This window comes from Scardinius erythrophthalmus (assembly GCF_964197995.2).
Source record: "Scardinius erythrophthalmus genome assembly, chromosome: 22".
Taxonomy (NCBI): domain Eukaryota; kingdom Metazoa; phylum Chordata; class Actinopteri; order Cypriniformes; family Leuciscidae; genus Scardinius; species Scardinius erythrophthalmus.
Genome location: NC_138242.1, coordinates 12,493,805 through 12,505,604, shown reverse-complemented (window position 1 = coordinate 12,505,604; position 11,800 = coordinate 12,493,805). Strand labels below are relative to the sequence as shown.

The 11,800-nt window shown below is 37.9% G+C and overlaps 1 protein-coding gene across 1 annotated transcript; it reads left to right on the top strand.

Annotated features, from left to right (window-relative positions):
- Nucleotides 1-9,099: 9,099 nt before the first annotated feature.
- On the top strand, nucleotides 9,100-10,416 carry LOC308683180 (baculoviral IAP repeat-containing protein 2-like; the record flags this gene model as incomplete). The annotated part of the gene is given in 3 exon segments (XM_081353497.1): nucleotides 9,100-9,801; nucleotides 9,803-9,881; nucleotides 9,884-10,416. Coding segments are annotated over 3 exon segments (1,314 nt in total).
- Between the last annotated feature and the right edge of the window lie 1,384 nt (nucleotides 10,417-11,800).

Below are 11,800 nucleotides of genomic sequence, written 5' to 3'. Positions count from 1 at the left end.
AGAGTATCAGTGGAAAGGCAGTCATACAGACTATTTAGTATAGACTATACTAGTTTATATAGAGCACACAGAATCCAGCCCAAACCTTTGTGACAGAAATAATTTAACTTTAATTGCAAGCCTTGCAATGTTTATTGCATACATGACTACATGATAATGTTAATCATGACATTTACCAGACTAAAATGCATGTTTGCACCCAAAAATGAAAATTCTGTCATTATTACTCGTGAGACTTTCGTTCATCTTCGGAACACAAATGAAGATATTTTTGATGAAATCTGTGAGGTTTCTGTCCCTCCATTGACATCAATGTCATTGCAACTGTCAAAGCACAGAAAGGTGGTAAAAACATCAGTAAATAGTACATATAATTACAGTGGTCCAACCTTAATATTATGAAGTGACGAGAATACTTTTTGTGCGCAAAATAACCCCAAAATGCAATGTTGGATGTTGTGATCAATAACTGACATAGTGTAAACAATGCAGTGCTTCTGGGTTCTACATAAGAACGTAGGCTCACTATTGGCTAGCTCCTGGGTCATCACACACGACCAGAGTCAGCCAATAATAAGCTTACGTTCTGATGTAGAACCCAAAAGCGCTGCACTGGCTTGCAACTTAAAATCTATAACAGGGTTTGCGTTCTCGAGCCACTAGGCACTGTTTTGTGCGGATGAGTGGGCCGAAGCGCGTTAAAGATTCAAATCGCTTTTATTTTTAGTGTTTTACGCGCTGCTCTCAGGGCAGGAGTACTCAACAGATTCAAATCGCTGTTATGTTAGTGTATTACGCGCTGCTCTCAGGGCAGGAGTACTCAACAGATTCAAATCGCTGTTATTTTAGTGTATTACGCGCTGCTCTCAGGGCAGGAGTACTCAATAGATTCAAATCGCTGTTATTTTTAGTGTATTACGCGCTGCTCTCAGGGCAGGAGTACTCTAGATTCAAATCGCTGTTATTTTAGTGTATTATGCGCTGCTCTCAGGGCAGGAGTACTCTAGATTCAAATCACTTTTATTTTTTGTGTATTACGTGGAAATGTCTTTGTCCTCCATGTATCTTGTGTTTTCACCCTCCTCTGCGCAGTGTCTCCTGTATAAGCAGAATGGGTGGTTTTTGTCATTTCACACAAGAATAGGTAGGCTACTTTTATATTATGACGATGTAAACACAATCGTCACCGCGAGTATCTGTTGATGGGTATCCGCACGCATTTAGTGACACACGCAATGAACGGATCGTTCGCGAACGACACACATCACTACATTTCAAACATTTACACCTGTATTCACAAACATCTATGCATAAGGCAGTATTGAAGCATGTCATAGGCTAACCAAAACCGAACATTTATATAAAAATATAATGTAGACAGTATCACATATTTTACCGGAGGCTGAAATATATTTGCACTAAATCACATTATATAACCTAAGCAGATATTCGCAAACAAGCTACATTACGCATAAGGAAGTATTTTAGCATTATAATCAGTGTCATAAGCTAATCAAAACTGAGTGAAATATATATGAAGTATATACATTTAGCACTGAAAGGTTGCCTACCAGTCTAGTTCACATTTCAACATGTTTCTGTCTATTTATAGATGCATACATGTACGATATTAGGCTTAGTTCATGTTTTTACTCCAAACTCATTTCATAACATACATTTTAATCTGGCACGACCAGTTTAACATGTCTTACCTTAAAAATCTTCTCATCTTCAAATCGCGTTCTTCTGAGGAAAACAGCACAGCACAGCACAAACACAGTCTTCCAAACTTGATGAAAAGCAGAGAGGAGTAAGTTCCCGAAGTCTCTGGTTCTTTGTTTTGAGGTGATGAGGGCGTTTACAGGTCTGCGTTCTGCCGCGTGGATCATTTGCATGTCAATCGCTCGTGCGCGCGTGGGTGTGGTCACATTATAGTTAATTAGGACGCGTTTGAGAAACTGTACATGCCGCTGCTTTCTTACGGATTACTTAAACAGAGAATATTTGTTTTTTATATTATTGACATATTTTAAAAATAGAGACTCCAAGCGTTGTATAGACATGTGTTTCAAGTCTGTGTGACAAACATTCGCTGAGTTACAGGTCATTTTCTGTCGCGTTTCAGAATGAGTTTCACATTGAGAGAGACGGCAGAACGCACATCATGTTTATTTTCTTTATTTTACGAAAAACACAACATTTTGTTTTTATTATGAGTGTACACAAATAAAAGAAGACATTTAACAGTTTTAAATTATGTATAACACTTGCCTGTATAACAAAAATCGACGGAGTTATTTGAGTCAATAAGAACAAAAGTGAGCTTGTATCGCCAGCGATACCGCCGACCCCAGGGGGTTAATAAACATATATACCTAACATCCATAGCCTTCATTAAATTAAGGCTAGACAAGAACAACAAAGTTCCTTTTTAACTCTGCCCCCTGCTCTAGTTAGAACTTTGGAGCGCATAAAAGTGTGGGGGTCAAAATAAGTGTCATTTGGAACTCTTTTATAGTTATTTTTATAAAAATATATATATGTTGATAATGATTAAAAACTTAAGTCCCCTTCGAAGGCACCATTTTAGATAGTTTGGCATGCAGGGATTGTGTGTCCATATGCTAGTGAGAGAGAGAGCATCTGGTGCTCAGAAATACATTCTACAACGATATAAAAATATAAAATATGTCTTCATTAAATGCCTATTTTGTATTCTATTCTTTAATCCACACATAAAATTTTACAATTCAACCTCTGGATACTGCGTCACTCCCACACACTTCATCACCCACACACTGACACATCGCATCGTAAGCGCATAATATCACCTGCTCAAGTACTTCTTGATAAGTTTCTTCTGTATTAAACAGCGAATCTTCTCAGTCAGATCGTCGCAAGATCTCAGGAATCCTCTCACACTGCTCGTGTTCACGCGCTCCATCGCTGCACTTGTGTGTGTGACTCGAACGATTCAAACTTCCATAAAGCCAGGGTTGCCAGGTCCCAGAAATATTTCCAGCCCAATGACAACTCAAAACCCGCCCAAATGGAATGAAAACTAGCCCAATTTTCCCATGTCCAATCAGATTAGACAACGGCTGGATTATTAACTTCCGTCTTGAGCATCTGATGATTATAGATATTATCTGATATTATAGTTACTTTATTCCTTGCATTTAATATCAAATTAGAGGTTATGGTTTTATTGTTTTACACTTCTCAAGCGATTTCTGTTTGCTTTAACCTGTTAAGCTGCAAGCCCACTTTTGAAAAATCCCCAGAAATGACATACCCACACTGAAACAGATACAGTTCATGAACCCTTTGCACTAAAAGCACAAGTATGATCTCATTTGAAAGCTGACACCTGGCAGTTTATTGTAAATGTAGAATTAATTATTGTCATAATGAATTTTTTTTTTATAAATAGCTTTAAAGTTTTGTAAAGTTATTAGAAATTTATTTTTATGAAACATCTTCATGAAAATAAAATTGAAGTTGACCCTGTAGCAATCTAGAAATGCACTACAGCTAAAGCCACATGTCTAAACATTTTATGTTTAAAATCTGAAGATGATAAGTCTAAAACTCTGTATTTAGTTCATTTTTTTCAAGATAGAAGCACCAAGAGCTAGCTAGCATGTTAGCTTAGCACACCATCAATACATGACAATTTATGAGATTAAAACCATGTTTGTGCTTCAAACTTACTTTAAAACGCAAGTGAAGTGTTTTAAATAATCTTCTGTGATCTAATTTGACATCAGATAAAAAAAAATCTGACAGAAAATATACTATTTGATCATATTCTGCACAATGATGGTCTATAGATTAGCATTACATTATACATATAATCTATTATTATTAAAATACCTGGCATGGCTTGAAAAACACAGGTAACTCGAATATCATTGCAATCATGTTTATTGTCTTCAAAATATCTGTATCTGCATGATACAGCGCTATCTCTTGTTAGCTTTGTGTGTATCTCTGGTATCAGTGACGTCCTGGAATGTCACATGATTATGGCTCTTCTTCATGTCCCATATATGGGTTATTATTGTGCTTATAGCGCCCTCAGGCTTCTGGTATGAATTGAAAACCCAGTAAATGAGAGTGCCAAACGCTCATAAAGATTACATCGACGCATTTGGGTATAAATTCAATAAATATTATTCCTGTCAATAGAAATCTGATGTAAACCTATGAGAATCTATCAATATTTCTCCAAATCTGCACATTTTTGAGCTAAAAGCCCTGAGGGACGTTGTTTTGTGTATCGCTGTCATGACGACAGCACGGGAGTTTTTTTATGAATGAAAGCGGCTGACGCGCATAATTCATATTAAAGGTATCGACTCATTTTTTCATTTCATAACTCCTGACAGAAATTTAGAAATAACTGTCGCTATAAGTTTCTCAGAATACAATAGTGGTCAAATACTGAAACTTGAGTATTATATCTTTTTAATGATGTATAGTTTGTCAAGGCATAACATTAAATCTGATAGTAAATTTGAACTAAATAAAAAAAAAAACGCTTCAGTGCGCGGGCGCACTGGCAAAGGTTAACAGGTTAAACAAGTGACTTTTTATTTTAATTTTTAGATTTGACAGAGTATTTTATATTTTGGAGGCTTTTTTGTTAAAGACCCTATCCTTAAAGGTACGCTGTGTAAGAATTTCTCCCATCTAGCGGTGAAATTCTATTTTGCATTTAAACGAATAGTGCTCTCTAGCGCCTCGCTTTTTCAAATGCGTATTGCAACTACGGTAACCATTATGTGCCAAGAATCTATGACAATATGTCTTCCAATAGCAGATTATCGAGTTTAACTATATAATGATTTAAACAACCAAGCAATGAAAAAAGCTTGTAATTTAGATCGTAACTTTGATTTACCTGTCGAGAAGAAAGCAGGCAACTTCCCTTTCAAAGTCTTTCTCCTTCATTAGCTCTTTCCACCTGGGAAAAGCTATCCCGATATTTATTTACATCCTGATAAATTAAATTTTTGCATTTTGGCCACGAGGATTCCTTCTCCTGTGGCTCGGCATAAGTATGATCCAGTATTATATTATCCCGTGCAGTGCAGCCTTTTCAAATTTGCCGGGGGCAGTATCAATGCCTTCCATATGGTCTAGCGGTTAGGATTCCTGGTTTTCACCCAGGCGGCCCGGGTTCGACTCCCGGTATGGGAAGACAATTTTTTTATATTCCCAACAAAATTCAAGTTATTCAAGTTCATCAATAATCATTTTTAGTTTTTAGTAGTCTTAGGGGCCTACACGAACTGCAGAAACAAGCAGAAGATATGTAAAAACTCATAAATGCTGTTTCAGTACTGAATCATTTTCACAAATACAATTATATTGAATTCAGAAAATTTCACTATGGAATATTTACTTAATCATAATTTCAATTTAGTATGTCATTTAAAATTTTCATCTCATAATTGACGCATAGTCATAATTTTAATTTCAACTGTTTAAGTCATAATTTCGACTTTTTGTCATAATTATTACTTAATTCAGAATTACAATCTTTGTCAATTACGCCTTTTTAATGTAATACTTAAAACGTTTTTAAGTCATAATTTGGTAGCACTATTTCGATGGTCCTTTTGAACGTGCTGTTGACTATAGTAGTGTTGCACCTGAGTGTTTAAAGTAAACTCTCATTAGTGTTAGCAGAGTATTAGTGGACTGGTAGGGTTAGAATAAGTTGAGATATAGTTGAGTTACTTATTGTCAGTAGAATATCTGTTGGGGGGCATCACAATAAAGAGTTAGCAGATATTAAGCACAGTCTATTTTTTCAGATGTTTAAATGACAAAATACAATTTTTTCAACCAAGTGAATCTACACATGAGAGGCCTTCAGAAGTCATAACTTCAGGGGTCAACGGTTTAGGCCAGTTGGCGAAAACACTGCATGTGTCAAAATCAAATACTGTATTACACTTTTCAAAGGATAATCTAGTTAGAATAAAAAGTTAAAAAACAAACATATCTTCATACCTGTTGTGTTCTGACACAAGGCCATTAACTTGTTCTTTTTGTTTTATAAATGTATTTTGCTTATTTCTACACATATCAACCTGATAAATATGGGTTAAAAGTAAATGCATCATCATGAGCCATTTAAAACAAATACAGAAAAGCCACTATAGTGATCAGTTTTAGCTTTTGAATGTCTGTAATTGACATTTTACATACTGGTCAATTACGCCGTTTACATCTTGTTTTTGTACAGTTTGCAAAAAGTACATTGTCTCAGAGCGTGGTCAAACATGTTCATATAGGCATGTATGAAAAACATGAACAAATATTGCATAAAGAGAGAATTAAATGACGGTCCTTCTAGTATGAGAGTGTTTAAGACTAAACAAATCATATATCTTTTAGAACATCTTTCTACGAAACATCGACGTCAAAGATGAGTATTGCTATTACACTTCAAACTCGTCTAACTATTACGCTTATTTTGTTATTATTACACAGTTATTTTGTGTATGTCGCTAAACAACAGTTAGGCTAATGAATTACGGTTGATAAGTGGTACTTTTACGTGAAAGGTGGGGGGTGATTAATTTTTTATTCTGTCCACACCAATACTTTGAGTTTTAGGCATCGGTCTTTTAGGCCCGATCCAGAAAACAGACGTTGTTCAACAGACGTTGTTCATTCACAAGATGTGTTTTAATAATTGCTCTTCTTTTTATGATCTTCTATGATCTTCTTTTATAAATCATCTAACTATTATATCTAACAATCAACAGTTATATGTGAAACAAGCACAGTCGCATTAGAGTCGGATTCTTGTTTATATCTGTTTCCTACAGTTAGCTGTAATGTTAGTGAACTTTAGGTCTTCTCTTTGTTCATATACGACGGTATTCACATGAATTGGCTTGATTTGATAAAAAAATATAGTTTAAACCATCATCTTCACGTGAGACATTTACATTATATTATTATACCGTCCTAGTTTTTAAATAGCGCTAAATTGTATATTTTATATTTTAACCCTTTATGCCGCACAAGGTTCTCTGTTCTCTGGTTCTATGTTTTAAAAATACCGCCAAACAAAGACAAGGACGCCTCTTTTTATAAGTGACCCTCAAAATGCATACAACAAAACACATGTACGACGATTTATCTGAAAATTACTTTTGTTTGAAGAAAAACTTAAATCAACTGGTGCTTGATAACTATTGAAGTTATTAAACACCCCTGAATTCGGTAATGATGCGATATGGATATCACGTTTTAACTCAATACATTTGAATGCGCTAAAGAACTTTAACATCTTCATAGTCGGTAAAATTAACTTAAAGCATGCGCATCCTAACTACTTTCTAAATGTTTGTTACAGAACTTATGTTGAACAATTCACCCATGCATATGTTTAATCAGATTTTGTAACTGGATTGAGTGAAGATAATAAACTTCTCTCTGGTGGCGTTGTTTATGCAGGACATAGTTATTTATGGCTTTCCTGATGACAACCCCCGTACAGCCCCTCCACTGGGACGAGGGGGCGGACCCCAATGCTGTCCTGATAAATATTTCAGGACATTGCACGCTCTAGCTCTACTCTAGCTCTACTAGCTGCGGCCTGCTGTGCTACTGCAACATCTCATTGATCAAAGCTCGGTTCAACATTCCTGTTTGTCTGAGCCTGATGCAAACTAGGCTTCTGACCCAAAAACACAAACCCTGGACGACTGTGCCGCAAGGACTCACTCAGGAGATTCCAGGAACATTCCAGGAACGAAAAGCATCTTTCATCATCGAATAGTGGACTATTCGAAAAGTTGAAAAAATTGCGACGCAAAACCTGATGGAGAGCGACTCCCCGTTGAGTTCTGGCGATGCGGGGCACAAGTATCATCCGGCTTGTGAGTGCGCCACGGGCAAAGAGTGTCGTTTAAGAGCTCTGCTAGACTGTATGTTTAAAGATCATTTTAGAGGCCAAATGGTTGGCTTGATGCACAGGATCATTGATGCTGCGTGTGATATGAAAAACGATTGTGCGCAGGATACCAAACGTGTGACAAATCTCAAAAATGAAATGGATGTCGTAAGAGGCCTGATAAAGCCATGGCCTGATGTAACGCCCATGTTTTTTAACGGCAAAGAGCCGAATGGCATAATCCTCAGAAAAGTTCTGGATGTGTTGCGTGCATGTTCTGACGAATTCGAAATTGACAAAATTCTCTGTATATGGACATTTGTAACGGATCTCTGCGTGTCACTGGTGTCAAAAAATGCAAAAACTGACGTTGGTGAAATAGTTGAAAGTCTGGTCAGCTATACCCTAGAGCAAGACATCATAGCCTGCAGAGATTTTCTATTCTGGTTAGACCATCTGTAAATGTCATTATTGTTTTACTTTATGCACGTAATGCCGATCTATCATTTTCTTCACTACTTCAATGTATGAAAGTATAATGTTGAAATAAAAATTTCTGAATGAAAAATTGTCTGAGCTCATTAAAAATAGTATTATAATACTAATAATATTTAGAATAATTAAAAATACTACATGATTTAAAAGATTAAATATTTCAGAGATCCTTGTAAAGAGTTTTTCAAATGATACAACTAATTTGCCCGCTGTGTACAGAACAGAAAAATTTATATTTTGTGGTGTTGAACAAAATTTGATTTTGTTCTTAGCATCGGGTCCTGCATCATAGAGGCACATACCCCCTACGTCGACCTTCTATCTGTTCAGGAGTTCATTACATTTTTTAATAAGATTATGTGTTCCGTCATGGACGACTAGACAGTAGTCATGGGATGTCCAGCAGAGAGAAGGGCTTGAGTGGACACGCCCTGTGGTCACATTTTTATGTCTTCATCCAGAGTTTACCCCCCACCGCAAACCTCCTGTCGTTCTCTCACTCTGCCTTTTCCCCGCTTCGCAACGTAGCCATGCTACAGCTTTCCGCCCCTGCGACAGCCGTAACATCAACCACCACGGCATCCGTTTCAGGCCAAACGGAGGAGCAGGTGGGTTACTTAAACCTGGATATGTCTCACCAGGATATGTCTCACCAGTGACCTCCGGCTTGTCACAATCCTGGCATGCGTCGGGAACAGGAACACTTTGATACCTTTCAGAATTGGACTCTTGCTACAGTAACTCCAGCCGAGCTTGCCAAAAGTGGTTTCTATTACCTTGGTCAGGGTGACAGAGTGGCTTGCTTCAGTTGTGGAGGCCAGCTTAGCAACTGGGAACCGGGAGATCGTGCAGTATCAGAGCACCAGAGGCATTACCCCAACTGCCGCTTCGTTCGAGGTGACCTTGCAGATAATGTACCTTTATCTGGTGGCGGCCTTTCCAATGTATCTAACTCAGCAATGCAACAGTGTGAAGAAAGGTTGCTCACATTTGTCAACTGGCCCTCAAGAATAACTGTTCGACCAGACCAATTGGCTAAGGCTGGTTTTTACTATGTTGGTCGTAATGATGACGTGAAGTGCTTTTGTTGCGATGGTGGACTCAGATGTTGGGAGTCTGGTGATGATCCATGGGTAGAACATGCTAAGTGGTTTCCAAGATGTGAATACCTGTTGCAAGAAAAGGGCCAAGAGTTTGTTCATCAGATTCAAGCAAGATTTCCAAGATTATTTGAACAGCTATTGACTAATGGAGACAGCGATTCAAGAGAATTTGTTGATCCACCCGTTGTACACCTGGGTCCTGGAGAAGACCGTTCAGAAGATGCAGTGATGATGAACAATCCTGTGGTGAAGTCTGCTTTAGAGATGGGATTTGAGCGGGGTCCTGGTGAAGCAAACCGTTCAAAGCAAAATTCTCTCAAGAGGAGAAAATTACAAAACCGTCCAAGAGTTGGTGTCTGATTTACTAATACAGAAGATGAGAAGAGAGAGGACGAGCGAGAAAGTAAGTTTCTTACTTTTCTTAAGAAACCTCATCTTGCCATGTCACAGAGCCTAAAAAGTGTGCAGAGCTTAATGGACCATCTTCTAGAGGAGAACGTCATCTCACAGAAAGAGTATGACATTATTCGCAACTGCACTACAGTCAAGCAGCAGACAGGGCAGCTCATTGAGTTAGTCCTGTCGAAAGGAAATGCGGCAGCAGAGGTCTTCCGCAACTGGATCAAGAAGAATGATGTCTGCCTGATGAGAGAACTGATGGCCCAGACAAATGAAGCTGCATCACCGAGTCAAGATCTTTCAGTCTTGCCTATGGAGGAACAGTTAAGAAGACTTCAAGAGGAGCACACATGCAAAGTTTGCATGGATAAGGAAGTGAACATTGTCTTCATCTCCTGTGGTCACCTAGTTGTGTGCAAAGAATGTGCGCCTTCTCTGCGCAAGTGCCCCATATGTAGAGGCTTGGTCAAAGGCGCTGTCCGTACTTTCCTATCATAAAGTGAAGATATTCATCATCCAAGTAACAACAGTTTTTGGATTTGCAAATTACATTTAACTTGATGAATAAAAACAATGTAACCAATTCAACATATATTTTGAGTAGATAACCGATAGTATATTCTCAGAAAAGGGTTTCACCCTGTGTGTTTCAACACTGATTAAGGATAGTTCGGGAGATACAAGTAAAAATGATCTTATACATCTTATACGTGTAATAGATCATGCTTTGATTTAAGACGAGTAAAAAATATTAGCTCAAGACAAACTTTACTTATCACACATCGCGTCTCTGAAATTGTGTGGTGATTTTCCAAATGATACAACTTAGTCTAAATAAGAGCAACGTGGAGTCCTCGGATTTCTTAAAACAACGCAGCAACAAAACACTGTGACGACATGTTGTATGGACAAAAGATCTAAGATCTAAGATGCCTAAGTACAGTTTTTATTTTTATTTTTATTTTATTTTATTTTTAAATCTAAAGTTTTTGAACAGACGTTGTTTAGTAAAAATAATACATGAGTCTTCTAAGAAGATAAATAGAGATGTACTCTGGAACGCAGACTAGATTTACTGCAACATTATCCCCCGAGACTCATCTGGTCTGTAACTCCTCTCGTCTCTGAAGGATCTGGGGCTGTTTGCTTTTTTGGATTGTTGCATAAAGAACTTCTTCACCTCTCTGGAAATGTAAGGTGTTTTTATGTATATATTTATTTAGCTAAAACTTTGTTTACATTTTATTAAATTATTTATTTATTTCATCATTGTTTAACCCTATGGGGTCTGAGCTGTTTTCTGGGCCCTGGAGGTGTTCTGACATGCTCTGACATTTGTGGTTATTTCTGTTACTTGTGACATTTTCATGGCTTAAAGCTGCCGTCTGCAACATTTTTTTGATCATATTCAGTGAAATCGACACTATAACCCGACAGAACAACATAAATAAAGTGGTTTTAGAAAAAAACCCGAGCTTCTAACTCCACCTGGAGCGTGTTATTTGTTTTGCAAAAATCCACCGCTCCCGGATCATCAGGTCCAATCAGCGCAGAGGGGTGTGAGATCTGACTGTCAATCACATGTCGTGCACACGCCACAGTCACAGATCTCCTCTCCCTCACGGCTCGCGCACGTTACAATATCACATGCACAGGACACGCCTGAAGTTCGCCTGAGATTGTACGAAGCGTGATGGCGGAGAGAAAATCTACTAACAAGCTTCCAATTCCTCTGTTATTGCTATCTATGGATAGATTAGCCAGGGCAGCCTACCTCCGAGTCCATGGTGTTGATCGATGCTGAAGAGACGCGCGCGTTCACAGAAAATCAGGTACACATGCACTGACGAACACGACGTCTATGGGAGGGTGCTCGTTGGTA